The sequence below is a fragment of the Cyrtonyx montezumae genome, unplaced genomic scaffold (genome assembly GCF_038088225.1).
Source record: "Cyrtonyx montezumae isolate F1298 unplaced genomic scaffold, pur_monq_1.0 scaffold_37, whole genome shotgun sequence".
Taxonomy (NCBI): Eukaryota; Metazoa; Chordata; class Aves; order Galliformes; family Odontophoridae; genus Cyrtonyx; species Cyrtonyx montezumae.
In genome coordinates, this window is record NW_027072042.1 from 1,363,680 (window position 1) to 1,385,982 (window position 22,303).

The 22,303-nt window shown below is 55.6% G+C and overlaps 3 protein-coding genes across 3 annotated transcripts; 1 reads left to right on the forward strand and 2 right to left on the reverse strand.

Moving 5' to 3' along the window:
* Window positions 1-1,128: 1,128 nt before the first annotated feature.
* On the reverse strand, window positions 1,129-2,090 carry LOC136054422 (olfactory receptor 52K1-like). Its single transcript, XM_065745690.1, is given in 2 exon segments — window positions 1,129-1,820; window positions 1,823-2,090. Coding segments are annotated over 2 exon segments (960 nt in total).
* A 3,338-nt stretch (window positions 2,091-5,428) lies between these two features.
* LOC136054450 (olfactory receptor 52I2-like) lies at window positions 5,429-6,391 on the reverse strand. The gene has a single exon (XM_065745717.1). It carries the CDS (start codon window positions 6,389-6,391, stop codon window positions 5,429-5,431), a length of 963 nt encoding a protein of 320 aa, XP_065601789.1.
* Window positions 6,392-13,684: 7,293 nt separating this feature from the next.
* On the forward strand, window positions 13,685-22,093 carry LOC136054441 (olfactory receptor 51E1-like). Its single transcript, XM_065745709.1, is given in 8 exon segments — window positions 13,685-13,780; window positions 14,011-14,041; window positions 20,811-20,944; window positions 20,946-21,070; window positions 21,073-21,195; window positions 21,197-21,385; window positions 21,387-21,550; window positions 22,086-22,093. Coding segments are annotated over 8 exon segments (870 nt in total).
* The last annotated feature ends 210 nt before the right edge of the window (window positions 22,094-22,303 follow it).

Sequence of the window (22,303 nt, forward strand, 5' to 3'; positions counted from 1 at the left end):
GGCCAATTAATGGCGCTGCCATCGCTGCGCTGCGCTGGGGATCCTGTGTTACTCTCTTGGAGAGAGCTGAGAGCAGTGGCTCTGCGTGGGGGGGCAGCCCACGCCCCCCAGCCCCGGCTGGACCCACTGCCAGCCCCCGTTGCTCCCCCTGCTCCTTTGCCCCAGCTCTGCAGGGTTCACTGGTGGCACTTTGTCCCTCCTGCAGAGGGATGCGTGTTTTGGGGCTGTCCCCTGCCACCCTGCTGCTGTGTGTGACAAATAACAGCTGAGCCCGAGCTTCTCAGAGGTCTGTAAAGATTTAAGGCCACTGGGGCACGGCCAGGGGCTGAAAACACAGAGCCGAAGGGAGAAAACCCCTTTGGTGTCACATCCAGCCCTGAGTGCCCGCAGCCCCAGCACAGACAGCACCGCAGAGCTCTGCACCTCCCCCCGGGGGCTGAGTTGGTGTAGGATGTGCTGCTGGAAGCTGTCCTTTGGGCTGGGCTCGAGGGACAGAGCCGTGCTGGGTGCTGGTTCAGGTGCTGCTGGGAGCAGCGAAGCCCCCCCGGGTCCCGTCCGCCCCCATAACAGCTCCAGCAGACACGGGGTTAAGTTGCCATTGGCTTTGGACACCTCGTGCAAAGGATGTGCAACCCGGTCTTGTCTGTGCACCCCGGGCTGGGAGCTGCTTTGCAGGGGGTTGGGCTCGGTGATTTCTGGAGGTCTCCAACCCCTTACAGTTCTGTGAAGTGAGAAGTGAATGTGTGACGTGTGATTAAAGGTTGGAAACGCCCTGGGGGGTAACTGAAGCCACGAGGGACCCATCAATGGCTGCTGGTGCTGACAGCTCATCCTGCAGACTGCAGGAGGAGGAGGAATGGGGCTCTCGGGGCAGACAGACCCCTGGGCTGGGGGAGCTGGGAGCATGGGGGGCAAACCAGCAGCACTGGGACGGCCCACTGTTGCCTCTGCGTGGTGGTATGCTGTGAACCGTGCTGTGCCCGTTCCCAGCATGTGGTCCAGGTTCCCTTTCCAGTCCGTGGAGGAAGAGGAACGTTTCTGGGGTCAGTTCATTTTGCTGTCCTGCTTAGTCTGGGCTGGGATAAGCAGTTTCCGGCCGTGCTGTGCTGTCCTAGCATCTGGACTCCCTCAGTGGGCGTCTGAGAACCCGAGTCCTGGCAGCTGCTGCAGCAGTCGGGAAATCCCATCCCGGATCTGCTTCATCTTCATGCCATAAATGAGTGGGTTGAGCATGGGGGGCACCGTCAGATAGAAATCAGCCACCAGGACTTGGGTGCGAGGGGCCGAGCCCGGAGAGAACATCTGCAGGTACATGGAGAGGAGCCCGCCCGCATAGAAGAGCAGCATGACGGACACGTGGGAGCTGCAGGTGCTGAGGGACTTGAGACGTGCTGCGTGGGATGGCAGGCCCAGCACCGACCTGAGGATCATCCCGTAGGACAAAGTGATGAACACGGAGTCCGTCCCGACCAGCAGCGTTGCCACGACGATGCTGTAGAGGTCGCTGACGGACGGGTCAGCGCAGGCCAACTCCACCACGGCCATGTGCTCGCAGTAGGAATGAGGGATGGCCCTGTCCCCGCAGTAGGGCAAGCTGGTGAGGAGGCACATTAGAGGGGTCATGACAGCAGCCCCCCGGGCCAGGCAGAGCAGCCCTATCTGCACGGCCCGCCAGCTCGTTAGGATGGTGGTGTATCTCAGAGGGTTGCAGATGGCCACGTAGCGGTCAAAGGACATGGCCAGGAGCACCCCCGACTCCACGGCGGTGAACGTGTGGATGAAGAACATCTGGGCGAAGCAGGCCTCGAAAGCAATCTGGAGCCCAGCCAGAGTACGGCCAGCATCTTGGGAACTACAGCCGTGGTGAAAATGAGGTCAATGGCGGCCAACATGGAAATGAAATAGTACATGGGCTCGTGGAGAGTTCTGTCCAGCCTCACAGCAAGCAGGACCGTGCTGTTTCCCAGCAGGGCCACGATGTACGTAAAGCAAAACGGGATGGAAATCCATGCGTGGACATCTTCCAGGCCAGGGATCCCCATCAGGAGGAAAGGCAAAGAGCTGCTGTTGCGTTGGTCGGGGACTGCCATGGCACGGGTGGACCGTGTCACCTACTTGCTCCTGCCTTTAGTTCCCTGCAACACAGTGATGGAAAGTTTGGGGTTTTGCTGCCATTTGGTCATAAAACGTAAAACAACAAAGGGAAAACCTTTCAGAACCCGTTATCCACAGTCAGGGTTTCCCAGAGGTTGCATCACTGGAAGGTCGATCCCATCCTGTTGGGAACCACCTTGCCCTTCTGCCTCCCTCCCAGCCGCTCTGCTTAACCTCGAGCTCCGTGTCTGGCACCCTGCTGTCCTGCCTGGCCATGGCTCCCAGTCACCACTGCAGGGGTCAGTGGGTTGAACTGGGCCGTGACGGCCTCGGGCTCTTTGCCCCCTGCCCAGCCGTCATGGGCAGTGCGATGGGGAGGGCTTGATGACCATCTGCTAGGATCTGTGCTCAGACAGAGGACTGGAGCTGGTCCCCTGGGGTCGTGCACAAGCTCCACTTGGATGCTGTGTCCATGGCAGAACTGAGCTGAGAGAGAAGCCGCAGCCAGAGAGACGATTTCAATTTACTATTATTTAATATAACCTCTGTTTCCCTCCCATGCATCCGAAGTTGCACTGCCCTTTGGGTCCCTGGGGCAGTGCCAGCTGCACTCAGCTCTGTGACACACAGCCCCCATGTGCAGCTCGGGGCGGGCGGTTCTTCTCGTGTCTGCTGGTCACAGAGCAGCTCCTCTGCTAAAGCCGAAGGACACGGAGCACCCGTGCAACCCCACCCGTGATGCTGGGCCTGGCAGCTCCACTCCAGCTCATCCCACTCCACCCTCACTCTCCCGAAATCGCTCAGCACAGTGCATCCCCCCCGGACCCTGTGCGCACAGAACTGGACCTCCCATCTCACCAGGAAAAACACAACCAGGTTCTGTTTGGCGAGGGCTGTTTCCCACAGAGCCACGCCGATCGCCGTTAATTTCGTTAGGCTTAATTTGATTGCGGTCCTGCGAGTCTCCTTTGGCCCCATCTCCCATCGGTGCTGACGTGGGGCTGAGTGCTGTGTGGATAACAGCACTGTGTGGCATCCATCCAGGGCAGCACCGGGCCGGGATGGATGGATGGGGACGCGTGTGCACTGCGCACAGCCACCCATCATCCAGCTACGTTAAAAAAGATGCATTTCTCTGATCTCCTCTCCCTCCTTTTCAGGCACAGCCCTCTGTCCCTCACGCAGAGGGGTGCGTGGCCCCATCTGCTTTGATTTCCTGACTCAATAGCTCCCAACGTGCACGAGATCCTGTCCAGTTCCCCCTCTGCTCTTTTGCCCCACTTGGTGTTGTGGCTGCAGCTCCTGCATCCCCATCGTGGCCGTGTGGGGATTCCCATCAGCCGGACCGACCCACCCAGCTCAGTGCTCCCTGCACTTCCCATTCTGATTCCCCTCTGCCTTTAAGTGCTGTCAGTTCTGGAAATGCACGGAACAGAAAATCAGTGCCACAGCTGAAACACATTCAGAGCACTGCCACCACCCCGGGCACCACCAACCTCCCTTCCTGCAGCACAGCTCTTCCTCCTCACAGCACAGCTCTTCCTCCTCGCAGCACAGCTCCCTGTGCTGCTCCATGGCGCTGGATGCAGAGCCCTGGCCTGGATCACATGGGCCCTGTGCTCTCCCACGACACTTTATCACACCTTCCAGACACTGCTGTCCTCACCCCGACTCTCCCTCCCCCCCTCCCCAGCTCAGAGCCCCTGGGGCGGTGCGGGCTGTGCTGAGCTCATTATAAGATGGTTTATGGAAATAGAAACCAACTTTTTGGTTTGTTTGTTTTCCAGTGAACAGTCTCTGGTTTGAGTTAAGATCTTGGTATTTATTTGTTTGCTCTTTTTGACCCAAGGCCTCTCCGCATTTCCGTTTAACAGGACACAAATTCAGAGGAACTCATTTTGTTAAAGGCTCTCCCAGCGCTTCCCCGTCTGCCTGGAAACGCGGAGCAGTGCTGCAGCTGTGCCCTCCCCAGGGCAGAGCAGCGTGGATGGATCCCCCCGGATCCTGCTGGCCACGCTCTGTGCGGTGCAGCCCACGGCCCATTGCCCTCCTTGGCCACAGGGCACACTGCTCGTGGTCCTCTGTCGGCCACCAGGACCCCCAGGTCCTGCTCCGCAGAGCTCCCCTCCGTCAGCTCAGCCCCAACCCGTACCCATGCTGCATTGTTCCCCCCCAGGTGCAGGACCCTGCGCTCATCCTTGCTGAGCCTCACTGGGTCCCCTCTGCTCAGCTCTCACTGAATGGCAACACAACATTGTGGGCTGTCAGCCATTCCTCCCTGCAAACTTGGGGCACCAGGCCCGGGAATGGCACCGGGCAAGTGCAGGGCTGTCCCCTCTGCTCTGCTGTGCAGCCCCACCTCGGGCACTGAGTGCACTTCTGGGCACCACAGTATGAAAAGCACATAAAGTTATGGGACATGGCCCAAAGAAGTGCTATGGAGATGGGGAAGGGTCTGAGGGCAACGGGTGTGGAGTGCTGAGGTTCCTTGGGTTGTTTCACCCAGAGCAGAGGAGGCTGAGGGGAGCATCATGGCCCTACAGCCCCTCATGGCTCCACAGATCTTTACGGCAGCCTGTGGCTACCTTACGAGAAGGAGGCAACAACAGAACCAGATGGAATGGCATGAAGCAGCAGCAGAGGAGTGTGAGGTTGGCTATCGGGATGCTCTATGACTCTATCAGCTATGTGCTGGAGTGCATGTCCCTGGGGGCATTCTGGAAACAGGGAGTTGGGACACCAAGGGACGTGGCCAATGGAAGGTGGAAGGGAGGTGAGTTGGGTTAGGGTTAAGGTTAGGGTTGGGGCTAAGGATAGGGTTGGGCTAGGGATATTGGAGCTCTTTTCCAACCTTCGTGATTCGATGATGATCTCTCACTCATATGCCTTACACATCTGAACAGGAACGGTCACTGGAGTCCCTGCAAGGTGTGACAGCCTCCTGCTGCCAGCACCAGTAGTTTTGCACTGAGTCACACAGAAGATATTTGTTTATTGACACAAATACGTGTGGAGCTGCGAATCCTAAATGCTCACAGGGACCTTCACAGCACTGAGAACATCTCAAAGCTGAAAGCTGGCGGCGCTACCCCTCTGACTCCCGGAGAGAAGGAAGGGAGATGGGACCCCGAGATTTGCTCACCATCCCGGTCCCAAACACCTCTTGTCTCAGTGGAGGGTCTCACGCAGTCATTAAAGCCATCGATCGCTGCCCCGTTCCCTCGTGGCTTCAGTTCTCACTGTGCTGGGGATGAAAGTCAGGAAGAAAGACAGTTCTGTGTCCCCTGGGGATGAAACGGGCGCTGTGTTTGTGTGGGTGAGCGGAGCTGGAAGGTCACTGAGTGCTGTGAGGGGCGTGAGCCTTCCTGGGAAACAGCATGTGGAGCATTGCGTCCCGGATCCGCCTGCTCCTCACGCTGTAGATGATGGGGTTCAGCACGGTGGGGAGGGTGAGGTAGAGGTCGGCCAGCAGAACCTGTGCACGCACGGACACCGCGCGGCCGAACTGCTGCACGTATATGGAGCCCATGCCCGGGATGTAGTACAGCAGCATCACGCAGATGTGGCACCCGCAGGTGCTGAAGGCCCTGCTGCGAGATCCCTTCCCCAGGACAGCCCTCAGGATCAGCACGTAGGACGCAGCAATGAGAGCTGTGTCCGTCCCTACGATGAGGGAGGACACGGAGACGCTGTACAGCCTGCTGGGGCTGGGGTCTGCGCAGGCAAGGCTGGTGACGGCCATGTGCTCGCAGTACGAGTGGGGGACCACGAGGGAGCGGCAGAAGGGGAGCTTTGTCACCATGCCGGTCAACGGGACCATGAAAAGGAGCCCTCTGGCCACGATGGCCAGGCACATCCGGGCAACTGTTTGTCGACTGAGGATCATTCTGTACCTGAGGGGGTGACAGATGGCGACGTAGCGGTCGAAAGCCATGGCCAAGAGCACCCCGGACTCCTCTGACGTGGTGGAGTGAACAAAGAACATCTGGAGCAAACAGGCGGTGTAACCGATGCGCTTGGAGTTGAGCCAGAAGATGCCCAGCAGCTTGGGGACCACGGACGTCACCATCACCACGTCGACGAGTGCCAGCATGGCCAGGAAGCAGTGCATGGGGTCCCGCAGGGACTTGTCCAGCGCGATGACGAGCAGAACCAAACTATTTCCTACCAGGGCGAGGACGTATGCCGAGCAGAAAAGGATGCCCAGGCAGATGGGGAACGCTTCCAGGGTGGGGACCCCCAAGAGGATGAAAGAGGAGGAGCTGCTGTTGGGGTGGCTGAAGGCACCAGAAGCCATGCGGGAGGATCGTGCTTCTGTGCTTAAGAACACGAAGAAGACGGCAGAGCAGGATCCCTGGGGTGCCCGGAGCTGAGGGTGCAAAGCCAAGGGCAGTGTGCTGATGCACGTGCCAAATAGGGAACCCAGGCTGCTCTCAGCATGGGTGAGATGGGAGCTCTATGGCGGAGTATGACTGGGAGAGGGAACGGAGTGAAAACGTGGATGAAATGGGGCTGTAGGATGGCAAGGAACTCCAGTGGAGCTGACGTTTCAGACCACACCGCCGCGGCTCCCCGAGAGTGTCCTTCAGTCCATTGCTCGTGATGTTTCTTCGTTGTCTGCTCAGCAGTGCTGGGCCGAGATCCCACAGTCAGCTGCAAGAGGAGGGGATGGTGAGCACACACTGCTTCCCTCGGGGCACTGCTGCCCGGTGCTCCTGGCTTCCCTGCACCAAGAGTTCCTCCCAAGGTGCACATCCAAATCTGCTCTCAGGAGATGCTCTGGGACATTCTCACTCGCGAGGGGAGCCTGCACGGCGAGGTGTTCCTCAGGCAGGAGCAGCTTGAAGCCGGGGTGCCGTGGGTACCGGGCTGTGTGCCCCCAGGGGAGGGGCAGAGGGACGACAGCCCACGGGTCCGAGCCCCGGGTGCAGAGAAGAGCTCCATCGCGGAGCACGGACTGCAGCTCCCTCCCTCCCCCCGTGCGGGGCTCTGCCCTGGGCCGAGCGGGGGCTGTAGGCAGCCACCAGACACCAAGCACTCACGGACACCTACCTGGGGCTGCCGTGCATCTGGATGCGGAGCTGGGTCCCCGGCTGCACGGATCCCAGCCCAGAAGGGATGTGCTGCCCGGGGCTGCCTCCCACCGCCGGTGCCTGGCACAAGCACAGAGTTACGATGGGGATCGCAGCAGTGCTGCAGACCCCGACCCGTGGGGCTGCTCAGCCTGGCTGGGGGAAAGCGGCGTGGCAGAGCTGTGCAGCCCAAGCTAAGGCTGTGCTCTCATGGCAGCACAGAGGGGCTGGCACCTGGAAGGCAGAGCGCTGCGTCTGCATGGCACGGAGCAGAAGGGCCGGGTGTTATCTGTCCTCTGGAAAGCCCCCCGAGAGCCCCCGGGTGAGGATGAGCTCTGTGCTGCGAGGAGGAGGGGATGTTCAGGGCTGCTTCAGCTCCTGCCATTGGCTCCCCGTGGCAGTGCCGTGCCATTGGGTGCTGGGGGGCACAGCAGTCCCCAGCCTGGTGCTCAGGAGACCCGTGCACCAGAAGTAAACAAGGAAGTGCTTTGAAGGGGAGAAAAATACCTTTGGTTTTGTCCGAGAGAGCAAGACGGTTTGGGAACTCCACCTTTGCATTCTTCTCTCCACTCAGAAGCACGACAGCCATCTCCATGGTCTGCGGAGTCCCCCAGAGGAGTCTGTGCCCCACCACGGGCAGGGAGCTGGGATCCCATCAGCCCTGAGCCCTGACAGCACCGTGCGGGTGTGGGGGGGGCAGTGCCCACGGGGCACACGTACAGAATCCCTGTGGTGGCACGGCTCCAGCACGAGGCCTTTAAGGGTCATTAACGGGTGGCTAAAGCACTGTCCCCTGTGTTTGAAGGATCATGGCAGCCTGGTGATGTTCCTACCTTATCTTACCCAACCTTAATGATTCTACAGCTCTGCTCCACCCATCCTGAGGCCCAATGTCCATCAGCAATAGCAGACCGTAGGGAAGGAGAAAGATCTGAATCCTGTCATAGTTCCCTTGAGTGCCCTCCCGTCTTCCAACAATTTGAAGCTCAGGGACTTCCTAGTCCGGATGTGGTTTCTCCACATTATTTTTTATTACCCCCACCCCAGAAACCCATCCAGCCCATTTTATTTTGGTGTGGATTTTATCACTCATGCCATCCATACCGAAGTTTCACTTTAAGGATCATTATCGTGTTGCTCGCTCATTTGGGAATGATTCTTCCCTGCATTTCCAGCTTGTGTACCCAAGGAGCACTGTCACGGAGCTGTGTGTTTTCCAGCCATCCTCCTACCACCAATATTTCCCCACTACACCGTGTTCCTTAGTGCAGCATCTCCACGTTTCTTGACCACCTCCAGGTCCGTTCCTCCCCCACCTCCCTGGGCAGCCCTTCCAATGCCTGAGCTCTCTTTCAGAGAAGAAATTTGGAGGTGTGGAGGAGCAGCGCTGCAGTACAGGAGGAATGCCATCCTGACGTGGAGCTGTGTGATCTCCTGGCAGACAGACACAGTCGTTCCACTCAGCGTACGGCAGCAAGTTCACGTGTCTTACCGTCGCTGTCACGTCATGCCAGCACTGGATGAGGAGATGGGGGGAGCGTCGTGGGCGTGGAGTTTCTTGTGACTCCAGCAATGTGCGATATTGACAGCATCTCCCACACATCCTTGCTATGAAACTTAGCAAGTGTGGGATGGAAGAGTGGATGGGGAGGAGCAGTGAGAGCAGGCTGGCAGAGCTCAGGGGGCTGTGATGGTGAGCCCGGGGTCGGGCTGCAGTCTGTACCTAGCGGGGCTCTGCAGGGGTTGGTGCTGGGTCCGGCCTTGCTCAGCGTCTCCATCAAAGAGCAGGATGAAGGGATAGAGGTTCCCCCCCTCCCCCAGCAAGTTTGGTGATGAAACAAAGCTAGGAGAGGGGACTGACACACTTGGAGACTGTGCTGCCATTCAGCGAGACCTGGACAGGCTGCAGAGTTGGGCAGGGAGGGACCTGATGAGGTTTAACAGGACGCCGAGCTGTGCACCCTGGGCTGGAGCTGCTTTGGCAGTGGGGTTGGACTCCATGATCTCTGGAGGTCCCACCCAACCCCTACAGTTCTGTGATGCTGTGATGGAGCTGTTGGAACAGGTTCAGAGGAGGCTACAAGGATGATCAGAGGCCTTCAGCACTTCCCCTGCGGGGATGGGCTGAGAGAGCTGGACTTCTTCAGCCTGGAGAAGAGAATGCTGTGATGAGAGGACCTCGGAGTGACCTGCCAGGACCTCAGGGGGCCAACGGCAAAGCTGGGGAGGGACATTTTATAAGGGCACTGTCACGGTGTTGTGATTTTAGTTATGGGTATTCCACATCATAACATCATGGAGTGCACTGGGAGTTAAATGTGAATGCTGCAGTTGTGTGGAGCCGACAGTAAGGACGGAGGAAGAACTGAATCCCGTCACAGTTCCCTTGAGTGCCCTCCCATCTTCCAACAATTTGAAGCTCAGGGATTTCCTCCTCTGGATGCGTTTTCTCCGTTTGTATTAAGCCCACCCCAGAAATCCATCCAGCCTATTTTTTGGTACGAATTTTATCATTTATGCCATCAGTGAAGGGGTTTCACAAATTATTGGTACTTTCTGGCACTTCTCTCTGTTTTCAGAGAAAATCGTTGCACAGAAGCTGAAATTAACCTGAATGTGATATATGTTTCTCAGGCACGTGTCCCTTCTGTTTTCCCAGTGTACAAGGGGGCAGGCTTTATCTCCCTGATGTTGCAGACATTTGAGCTTCCTGACCTCTACATAGTTCTGTCTCCGTCAAACTGCTCTGAGCCGTCCACGTGACACAAGGCAGCAACCTCGTGGGTCTGTTTCCTGTCACTGCTTTTTGCAGTGCAATGCCAAATTCAGTGAAGCCACCCACTGTGGGAGCACTGCCAAGATGGTGCTGACCATAAGGGCTCATAACATGCACTCAGCCACCTTGGCCATTGATCCAGGGAGGCAGAGCCAGAGATGGCGTGAGCCAGGTTGGCAGGGCACGTGCCTCCTGCCAGAATGGTTTATCTGAAAAGGGCAAATACATGCAAGATCCTAAAATCCTTTGCTTGATGGAAGCCAGTGCTTTTCCCTGCTCTCACTCAGAGGTAATCTGCAAATCCCATGTGCTGCCCTGGGCCCCACGGGATCTGCCATGTTTGGTTGCTTGCAGACTGGCAAAGTGTTCCTGAACTTCTGAGGTCTGAATAGATCCACAGATCTCAGTTTGTGAAGCTGAGATTTTAACTCTCTCCTCACCCATTCTTTTCAGATCCGCTCTGCATCTGAATTGTGATCATTGCATTTACCAGCTGTGATGGACGTAACATTTCTGCGCAGTTTTCAGTCGTGGTCCATCTGTCAGCCTTGCCGTCTGAGTCCAGAAAAGGCACAGAGCCGACTGCTGGTGCGACCAACTAATGGTCACCCAGCGTTCCTGACCAGCGTGAGTCCAAGGGGTCTTCAATTTTGATTTGAAGAAACCATCCAGCTCCCGTCGTATCCCCAGTATAAGAACCAGTCATTTCTGATAGATAAATGTACAGCCTGAACAGACTGCCCGGTGAGGTGGTGGGGTCTCCTTCTCTGCAGACGTCCAGGACCTGCCTGGATGCCTCCCTGTGCACCCCGGGCTGGAGCTGCTTTGGCAGGGGGTTGGACTCCATGATCTCTGGAGGTCCCTTCCCACCCCCACAGCTCTGTGGTTCTGGTCATTCCCTGCAGACACTTTCCCCAGATCAGATAATGGTGGAGCTCAGATGAGTGGATCACAAGGCGTTCAACCTGCGTGTCCACAGCTTGTTTGAAGTCGGCTTCACCGAGGAAAACCCTGCAGCCAAATAATTAGCACTGATGTAATAAATTCATACAAGAAAGTTAACTGAGGTCACAGTTCCCCACCACGATGTTCACTTAATTGATGATACCTGGAAGTAATAATGTAGGTCATTAACCCAATAAGAGACAAAGTTCACTTATGTATACTGGCCTATCTGGTGGCTTTTGGGACGGATTGCTCTATACTCACCTTGGTCTGGCTGAGGGCTGAGGGCTCCGAGCTTGGCTCTATGCTTACAAATACTGGCATAGCCCCAGGTTACATGAAACCTGCCCAGCTCACCACGGTGCTTTGGAGTGGCTCTGCCTATGTCACCCTCAAGGACTGTTTGTGTCTCACTAAACAACTCTACTTGCTAAAAGGACCCTCATGCAAATGTTTATGCATCTTAAGGAACTCGACCGTCCTAATTGCTCACCACTGGGTCCAAAGAGACTGTATCATCACAGAAGATTAGACAAGAACAAGAAACTGCTGCCTGGAAGTAGCCAGGAACGACAATGGTTTGTCAACAAATGCGCTCCTACTCCTCACTGCTCGGGTCGTCTCTGTGTCAGCATTCAGGCAGTGATGAACGGATTACTTAGAGAATGGTCCTTAAAGATGAAAGGTTTCATCTTTGTCTGAAGAAGAGGCTCAGGAAATACCTTACAGCTTTCCAAAAGTCCTGAAAGGAGGCTGTGGCCAGGTGGGAGTCGGCTTCTGCTCCCAGATAACGGGGAGAGGATGAGAGACAATGGCCTTAAGTTCTGCCAGGGGAGGTTCAGGTTGGATATCAGGAACAAGTGGCCAGGCTGCCCAGGGAGGTGGGGGAGTCATCCCTGGAGGTGATTGGGAACTGTGAAGATGTGGCACTTGGGAACACGGTTGGTGGGAGTGGTGGGGATGAACTGGGGTCGGACATGGTGATCTTAGAGGTCGTCTAAAACATCACTCATCATTCAGTGTCAGCCACAAACCCGCTGATGGCACACTCAACCCTGCTGCCCATGTTGCTGACAAGGGCACTGAATAATGCCAGTCCCAGTCCTGAGCCTCGAGGAACACCGCTTGTTACTGCTCTGCACCTGGACACCGGGCCATCGGCCTCGATCCTTCGAGTGCGGCCAACTCCTCACCCACAGAGCGGTCCCTCCAACAAATCCATATCCCCGATTTGCAGACAAGGATGTCACGTAGCATTGCAGCTGCCACTCGGCACTGCTCTCCCCTGTCCACTGAAATGTGGGCTCTTGGAGTGTGACCATCCGACCGATTCCTCCTCGGAGCAGCGGAGCCTGCCTGGCAGACGGAGCGGGGTGCTAAATCCAGAGAGCTGGAAAATACTCAGAGCAGCGCTCAGCTTTGACGTCACAGTGCTGATAGTGAACTGGATGTAAATAACGTTCTTGTTCGAGCTCTCGTCGGCTGCTTTTCGTTCCTTTCTGTGTGCTAAGAAAACACGGGTCCCTCCAAAGAGCTGCTGCTTGGGGGGAGCGGGGGCTGTGGCAGGCAGCGGGGACGGGGCGTGGGGGGTGGGTGACCTTCGGGGTCTTTTGCTGTCTTTTTGCTCATGATTCTCCTCAGACAACACAGACACGAGTTATTTATTGATGTGCGAGGCTGCCGCAGATCTGATTCATAGGTCAGAGCTTCAAACACAGCGCACGGAGAAGCAGCCGACCGCCAACCCACAGGATCCATCATCTGTCTGTGGAACGAGTGCCTCGACTTCGTTTATTTCCCCCAAGTCCTAGAACGAGAAATGTGTTTTTCTGCATATCTGGCATACTTATAAATGTGGGCTATTAAAAGAGGAGATCCCTGTTGGCAGTGTGAAGAGAATTTATGGGGCACAGGGACAAATCCTCGCCAGTTTCCATGGTGTGTCTGGAACTGATGAATCCCTGACCTTGCATTTGCAACTGCAGACCAGGATGTAAGAAACCCTCACTCCCAACAAGGCCCTCTTTATCTTCTCCGGGCTCACACTGGGTGCACGATGCTCTGTTCCCACATCGCACCCATTTGTTCCCAGCACAGGGGATCCCCTGGCATCCCCCCTGCAGTCCCACACTCAGCCCATCCTGCCCACACACCTCCCCACAGAGTTCTGGAGCTGCGTTTGCAAACTGTGTCATGCGGAGGACGAGGGAAGTTACTTCGTTCCCAGCTCAGGAAATGAAGATCTTAATAAGAGTTCTCCCAGAAACTTCTGCTTCCAGACAGTGGTACTTCCCTGTCTCTCCCCAAAACAGATTCCTAAACGGTAGGCAGTGAATGAATGCAAAAAAATAAAATAAGAAAAATACAACCTCTCCAAAAAAACCACAACAGAAATATTAATATTGGATGAAAATATTTTCGCAGTGTCTATCTCTGCTGCTGCTTTTTGGGGTGCACTGAGATTACTGCAGGGAAAGGAATGAGTTCCTGGGAGAGGTTCCTGCTGAAGGACTCTGGCTGCAGCCACAGAGCCGCTCACCTGCAGGGCTTGTGCAACCCCTCACAGCACCAGCTCTTGTTGCACAAAGTGTATTTGCTCTACGGTTTGCAGCCGTGGATTATTATCTGTGAACCTCTTCTTCATCCATCCCCGCCCCATGGATGATGATGCACCTTCGGGATGTAAATGCTCCCCATGGTGACAGGGCCCAGTGGATCCAGGTCCTTCCCAAACCGCTGCATCGCAGGCAGCCCAATCAGTGGCACACAGAAAACCAAGACCACGCAGATACGGGCAATGCAGGTGCTGAACACCTCGGGCCTCTCCTTCCTCAACGACAGCCTTGAGAGCCAGGAGATCGGAGCGGCACTGAGGATGGCGTCCAGCACCATGGTCAGAGCCATACCCAGCACCACACCCAGCTCTTATCCTGCACCATGCCCGGAATCATGGCCAGGATCGTGGCCAGAGAGGTGCAGCCCTTGATATCACTGCCCTGCAGTGAGGGGACAGTTCTTCTGCTGTTCACCCAACAATCCTGCTATTTTTTCTTTTAACTAAAACCACAAAGCTGATCTCAAAATTGCAATGCAGACTGCGTAACGCTGGCTGCGCTCTTGCAGGTGCCCTCTGAAACCTCTGAAGGAGCCCAGGGTACAGTCAGGCCCCCATGGAAGTGCTCTGCATTTACCACTACACATCACAGTGGATCAAAATGATGATCTGAACGTAGCATGTATGAATTTTAAAAATAAAAATCTTTTATTTTATTTTATTTTTTTTCAGCTCAACCTCTCTGCAGCGTTCTAAGCATCCAGTCTGGGACTTGTAGCAGCTTTCTCTTCTGAGGGGACACAAACACCAGCCCTCCTGCAAGCTGTGCTGCAGGAGGCTCTGGTTTGCCACAAAGCCACCCAGGGCTGGCAGCAGGAGCATGGGTGTCTCCGTGAGAAATAGGGATTGGATGAAGAAAGGATGAGCAAAACAAGTGCTGCAACCTATTCCAAGCACAGTATGTCCAACACAATACATCCCGAAGACAGAGTCATGGGCAACGTGACCAAGAAAAAGCATGTGGGCTCCAGACCTTTCACACTGCATAGAGGATGAGGTGGATCACAGTGAAACAGATGGAGCAGAGGTGAGAAGTTCCCACTGAGGGAAAGACGTCAGGGGAGAAATGCAGCCCTGACGTTCTTGAATGCTGATGTGAAGTCCGTGCAGCTTTGCTTGTGCTCCTAAGCCTTGAAGTGAAGAATGGTGTTTATTAAACATGCTGTTGCAGCTGGCAACAAGGATTATAGGGCAAAATGAAAGAGAGAGAGTGGAACACCTCTCCTACGAGAATGGGCGGAGGGCTGGGGCAGTGCACCAGAAGAAAAGGCTGCAGGGAGAGCTGAGAGCAGCCTTCAGTCTGCAGGGTTTGCAAGAAAGGAGGGGACTGTAGCAGAGTCTGTGCGACAGGACAAGGCGAAATGGTTTTGAACATAAAGGAAGAAGCTGTTTCCAATAGGGGTGGTGTTTCCAATAGGTTGCCCAGAGGTGGTGGTGCCCCATCCCTGGAGACACCCAGTGCCGGGCTGACAGGGCAGTGAGCACTGACGGAGCTGTGGGTGTCCCTGAGCATTGCAGGGAGTGGGACCACACGGCCTTTAGGGGTCCCTTCCAACTCAGATGAGTCTGTGATCCTACGATCCCATAGATTCAGCCCCACTTCACTGAAAAAAAAAGTGGAAATATTCCCACTGACTCTTGCAAGAAAGGAATAATACCTTTATATTTCATGTTCCCGGGACAACCATTGAGCGAGTTGCACTGTTACCACCTGCAGTAAAACTCACAGCACTTTATGCCGAGCTGCTGGCGGCTAAAAGTCCACACTGCCACAAACATCTGTGCTCCTGAAGGACAGACACAAAGAGGTGGTGCTGGAGGATGAAGGCAGCAAATGGCTCTGTCCCATGGCAAGCAAACGTCTGACTCAACGCAGAAGTCCCAGGAAAGGACTAAGGACCTCAAATTTAAGCTGCAGGGAACTGTGAAGGGAAGGGCAAGGAAGTGCCTGGCCAAGTCCAAAGAAAACACTTCTGGTTGCTCCGAGATTTGCAGGTTTTGTGTTCATCGTACAGCTTGGGAATTTGGACATCTCCCATCGCTGCGATGCACACCAGGGCACAAGATGCGTCATGTCACCAATAAGAAAACCTGAAACTGGAATCAATTCGCAAAATGCCATCTGGGAACAGCTCCTTTCCTCCCTGAAGGTGCTTGGTGATGAGCAAGGCAGTCAGAGCCTTTCTCGGAGCTGCTGGAGCGCTTGCTCCAGCCCCCAGAAACCACGGGGAACTTCTGCTCAGCTCTGGCTTTGCTCACTGCGAGCTGAGCCACATCATGTCTGAGAGGTGACAGCCCCTGAGGAACAGCAGTGCTCATCTGACACCCGCAGCTCATGATGCTGTAGCAGCTCGGGGCCTGAGCTCAGGCTCCTGCTGCTCACAGACACAGCTCTGGGACAAATCCTGGCAGTCACAGATGGCAGAGGGAGCTGCAGATGAAAGCAGATTGCGGGAGGAGGTCATGCGTTGATGATGGAGGAGAGCAAAACCCAACAAGTTCCAGAGGCACCGTTAGACCTGCGCCTCCCAGGCACAGCCGCGGCACAGAGCGGTGTAACAGAGCCCTGGTAACACAGGGCATCCCCGGGTTGCTCTGCACTGTGGGACCCCACCTGCCCCCCGGGGCACTGCTCCGTGCTGGGTCAGCCCAGCTGCTGGAGGTGACTTGGCTTCTGCACGTCTCCACGCCGTGACACCGCCGCAGTACCCCAGGGGTCAGCACAGGGAATGATGCTGCTTAACCTAAGGACTCCAGATGGTACAGGACTGGGGAAGATGCTGATCACACCCTTAGCACTCCTCCAGCCTCCTGCAGCTTTCATTTCACGAGGGGGTTCCCTGTTTCAGGCAGCCCTCAGCAGTGCCTCTTTGAAGGCTCTCTCCTTTTGAACTCGGTGTAAATAATTCAGACCTACATCAGCTTTCAGGAGGGAGCTCCTCTGATCCAAGGCTCATTTGGTCAGAGCCTCCCCACCACCAGCTCCACGTGGCAGACTCTGGCTGCTGCTCTGCACGAGGCAGAGCAAAGCCACAGCCCTCTGCAGTCCCCAGGTGGTCTGCAGACCCGCACCCTTTGCACTCTGCAGCTCCTCCCAGGGTGAAGCATCAGTCCAGGGTGAAGCATCAGTGTGCTGAGCTGTTCTCTGTGCTGCCATCCCCCTCCCTCAGTCAGCTCCCGGGCTCCTCCACGTCTCTCCTGGTGCACTTGCTGCCTTGCTGCTCTTGCAGTGTGTCAGGAGGCAGAGAGCAGCTGCGCTGCGCATCGTTCGTTTCAAAAATAAACGTGCTGTGATACTGTGATCATAATAAATGATAGATGTGTGTATGATTATATATATGTAATTATGTTGTTATTTATATTGAATCATAGCATCCCCGAGGTTGGAAATGACCTCCAAGATCACCCAGTCCGACCGACCACCAGCAGTTCTCACTAAGCCATGTCCCTCAACACAACATCTCGATGTTCCTTGGGTACCTCCAGGTGTATATATGTAATTACTATAATACTGTTATGTTATAGTATATATGTATATAATTACAATTATTTTTCTCTTCTTTTTTCTTCCTAAATAGATCTGATCGCGATGCACTGATTCTACTTTGGTTTCTTTTCCTAATTCCCTTCCCACACTCTCCCCATAGGGAAGAACAGTGAACCAACATCCCCATGGGGCTGAGCTGCCCGATGGGTTAAACCACAGCAGCGGGACGGGCGAGGGACAGAGAGCACTGGTGGGTCCCTGTCACAGTGGGTGGGGGGCAGAGCTGACCCACATCGGGGTCTGGAGCTGTCACAGGGCTGAGGGATGCACAGTGTGGGCATGGAGCTGGGAGCGCTGCCCAGGGCTGCCTGTGGGGGTGCAGATGTTGGTTCTCCTGTCCTGGACACTCACACAGCCACACCACAGCCCCCACCGGGCAGCAGCATCCCAGTTTGTACAGGGACAAGGGGCCAGGGAACCACACAACCCTGCTCCGTGCTCCAGCTCCAACTTATCTTTATGGTTATAACACGATATCATACGATGATGATCATGTCGGCTGGAGATTTCAGTTTGAGCTATTTTTCTTTTTCTACTGGGAGCCCTTTGGGGACTTCACTTAAGGGGCTGAAGGGAACTGTCAGTTACCAGAGCTAAGTGACACCAGGATCCATCCAGAGGCAACGGGAAGGCTGCTGAAGCACTGATCAGCTCCATCGTCTGCCAGCGTGGGATAAACTCAAGCCCTGAGGACCGATGAGCTCATCGTTGTGCGTGGAGCAGGGAGTGCTCCCAGCAGGCGATGTCCCTGAGAGTCACACTCACATCCCATGCACACAGCAGTGCTCTGAGCTGCTGCTCCAACCTGCCCTGGCCCAGGACTGCTCCCCGGAGCTGAAGGAGATCATTCAGAACCAGCAGGGAACCCCAAACGCAGACAGAATGGTGCTTTCTGTACTCGATTTTTGCTAACGGGGGCATTGCCCACTTTGCTGAATGCCCCGATGTGAACACTTCATTCCTTCCTCAGTGTACTGACCTATGGCTGTGTGCTCCCCTACGGCGAAAGGGGGAAACAATTCCCCTTCCTTTCACAACACTCTGGCTCTCATTTTTCTAAAATGGGGCTCCTACCCCATATCAGAACCAGCAGATGAGCCTCAGAGCACTCTGCTTTTTGCAAACCCTGTTTGCACAGCACGGTCGGTGCAACTTCTGCCCGGGGCAGAGGGACTGGAGCTATTCTGTGTTGCTTCAGAAGGCATTCAGGGTGGGTCTTAGGAAAAAATCCTTCTCCAAAGAGCCACCGGGCACTGACGCAGACTGCCCAGGGTGTGGGGAGGTCACCATCCCTGGAGGAGGTCCCGAATGTGGCACTGAGGGCTGTGGGCAGTGGGCATGGTGGGGGTGGGCTGGGGTTGGGCTTGGGATCCTGGGGGTCTTTTTCAGCCTTTGTGATTCTATGACTCCATGATTTTACAGTTCTATCGCGTTATGATTCAGTGGCCAAACACCCCTGGAGAACTGCTGCTGCATGTGCAGGAGGGTGATTCTGCCTTTTTAACACTTCCATTTCCTACACAAGACCCGATCCCTGACAGCCAGCCTGGAGGGGCTCTGCCCTATGGGAAGTGTCCCTCCCCATGACAAGTTCTTTAGGAATTTTCCTTAAGTTCCATGTGAACAGGACATGTAAGCCATTTTTACGACGGCTTTGCCCCCACCAGAAGCCGAGAGAGGTCTTCACATCCTTGGCTTTAAGTCCCTTACTCCTTCAGCCCCTTCACTGCTCCAGTCTGCCTCCCTCACAGTGCTCAGTTTGGTTTCGGAGAGCTGTCCTAACCCTAACCCTCCCTCCTCCCCAGGGCAGTGAGCACTGATGCTCACCTCTGTGTCTTCCTCCCTGCCCCAGGAGGTGTCTGAGCATCCGGTGGAGGGACCAGCTGGGCCATAGCACCAAATGGAGATGCGGTGTTTACTGTCTGCTCTCACAGTGTTTGCCATCAGGTTTTATAACGGCCTCGGGCAGAGGAAGCACCACTTCAGGATGTAGCTGAGCCTCTGAATTTCTTCCTTTCCACTTAATCTTTTTTGTCAGCTGTAAAGCAGAAATCCATTTTCCTTCCACCAGGGTCACTTTGGTTAAACGTCCTGCGGGTTTGCTGATGAAGGTCCCTAAAGCACCACTCATTCTGCCATGCTTAAACAAAAAAGGGAAGAGATCCATACAGATACAATCATAGGTTCATAGGTTCATAAGGTTGGAAAGGACCTACAAGATCATCTAGTCCAACCATCCTCCTATCACTATCCCTACCCAACTACTAAATCCAATCCCTAACAGAGATAATCCTTATCTCTGAGTGAGGCATTGCCTCTTCTGAGGTTCTGAACTGGGTTCAGGGCACACAGTGATCCTCCTCTGCCTTCATACACCTGTATATTAGGGAACGTTTCTTCTCCAAAGAGCAGCTGGGCACTGGCACAGCTGCCCAGGGAGGTGGGAGGTCACCACCCCTGGAGGTGTACAGAATTTGGGGATATGGCACTGAGAGACATGATCAGTGGGCATGGTGGGGGTTGGGTTGGGCCTGGGGATCCTAGAGGTCTTTTCCCACCTTAAGGATTCCACAATTCTATGATTCCCACCCACTCCATCTCCCTTTTCTATACTGCAGGGACTGTATAGCTAGGGCTGCAGAGCTGTGCACCAGCTGCCCAGTGCCCACCACTGCAGCGAGCAGCCAGACACACTGACCTTCCCATCCCCATCCCCATCCCATCCCCATCCCCATCCCCATCCCCATCCCCATCCCCATCCCCATCCCCATCCCCATCTCCATCCCCATTCCCATCCCCATCCCCATCCCCATCCCATCCCCATCCCCATCCCATCCCCAACTCCATCCCCATCCTCATCCCCATCCCCATCCCCATCCCCATCCCATCCCCATCCCCATCCCATCCCCAACTCCATCCCCATCCTCATCCCCATCCCCATCCCCATCCCCATCCCCATCCCATCCCCATCCCCATTCCATCTCCATCCCCATCCCCATCCCCATCCCCATCCCCATCCCCATCCCATCCCATCCCCATCCCCATCCCCATCCCCATCCCCATCCCCATCCCATCCCCATCCCCATCCCATCCCCATCCCATCCCATCCCCATCCCCATCCCCATCCCCATCCCCATCCCATCCCCATCCCATCCCATCCCTATTCCTGCCCCACACTGCTGTGTGGCTTTCAGGCTCCTCTCAGAGGGCTGAGCACCCAACCTCTGAAGCTGGTGGTACCTGAAGTCTGGGGCTACAACCAAGGGAGTTATGTTGGATGCCACACTGCTCTTTCTTCATGGTCTGCTGCTGTGCACAGCCCAGACCGTGATCCTAGGGCCGGCCCAGTGGATTTCCCTTGACTGACATGATGGGTGAGGAAACGGTTTCATACCGAAAGAGGGGAGGTTTAGATTGGGTATGAGAAGACAGTTTTTTATGATATGGGTGGTGAGGCACTGGCACAGATTGCCCAGGGAGGTGGTGAGTGTATGGAAACAGCCAAGGTCAGGCTGCACGGGGCTCTGAGCACCTGACCAAGCTCTGGTTGTCCCTGTTCATTACAGGGGGGTTACACTAGATGACCCTTAAAGGTTCCTTCCAACTCAAACCATTCTGATTTTACGTTGTGCATGAGGGCAACAGCTCTTGGCTCTCAGGAGCTGTTCCTCCCCGTACTGTTGCAGTGGGGTATGTGGGCTGTCTCACAGCAGGGCTCTCATTCTGGGATGCTCTGTTATCTCCTGACCCCTGGACCCTCAGCACATGGGATGCTGGCTTCCAGCAGGCCCAAGTCCAGTTCCCTGACCTTCACTGGGATTCCTGGCATGCCACTGAGCAGCCACTGGATGGCATTGCCTCTTTGCTGCCTCTGCCTCCTCATGCTCCTGGGGAACAAGCACCTTACTCTGCGTGATAAAGACTGACCACAGCCTCTGTACACCCATGTGCTATTTCCTCTCCACGCTGCCCATGGCAGACCTGGGCTTGTCTCTCTCTGCCCTGCTCACCATGCTGCTGTTTTCACCAAGAAGATGCCCTCCTGCGGGTCCTGTGTGCAGTCCCACTCCTGCCTGCATCAGCACATGCTGAGGTTGGTGTGTGGGGATGTCTGGGCGAACAGCCTGAGTGGGCTGATGGCCACGGTGCTCCCTGAGCATCCTCCTGTCCTGCACCATGATCACCAGGGCCACTCTGAGCATCGTCCCCTGGGACACACAAGCCAAAGCCTTGAGCACACGTGTCTCCCAGCTCAGTGCCACCCCAGTGTCTCACACCATGCTCATCGCCCTGTCTGTCACCCACAGATCCAGAAGGCCCCTGCCACCCCGGTCCCATTCTCATGGCTGGTGCATGTCTCCTGGTGCTGCCTGTGCTGAACCTGCTGGTGTAGAGCTGGAGGAACGGGCAGATCCTCATCCTGCTCAGCCAGAGGGGGCCCAGCAGCACACCTAGTGCTGGGGAGGACTCCTTCCTTCCCTCTCCAGATGAGTTGCTTATAGGCAATGCCTTATCCTGGAGAAAAAAAAACACTCCAGGAGAAACCCCTTTTGCCACACAGCTCTTTTCCTCCCCACAGAGGAATGGGTGACTGCACTGCACTTCATTCCACCTCCTGTTTTCAGAAGCCCCACTTCTCAGCCAGCCTGCAGGAGGGCAGAGCTGGGGTGCACTGCAGTGCTCTCCTCCCTGCAGGTTTGGGAGGAGGCTGCTGGGAGCAGCCAGGGGGATCACTCTGACGGCAGATTCAGGCTCAGAAGAGCTACAAACACTGTTGCCACACTTGTGTTTTTAATCAGGAGCATCCCCTCATCCCCCCGTGGTACAGAACTGGCTCCCAGGGCTATGCAATCACACGAGACTCAGCAGCGTTCATTAAATGAGTCATACCATTCACAGCTTGGCTCTTATGAGGAACAGACAGGACCCAGTGGCCGAGGACACGAAGCCAGGGGGCTGAGCCCCATCTCCTCGCAGGGTCTGCGAGGGGAGCATTTGCTGCTTGCTGTCCCATGCCACCCCCTGCTCTGCCTGCAGTTCAGTGAAGGTAGGTTGGCGTGGGGTGCAGTGTGCGCTCCAGCACATCCAGTGACATGCTGCTGTCTGCAGCTACATTCCCATATTTCCTTCATGCTGTGTTAGTGACATCATGGTACACCATGACGCAAGCTGCCCCTCGCACTACAGGAGCCCCCACCCTGTCCCAAGGCCATCCACCTGCTGCCAAACTCCCTTTGGCTGTGTAAAATAAACCT

What these genes read in the sequence shown, in the direction of transcription:
- LOC136054450 (XM_065745717.1), bottom strand. Translation starts at nt 6,391, where the DNA reads ATGGCTTCTGGTGCCTTCAGCCACCCCAACAGCAGCTCCTCCTCTTTC.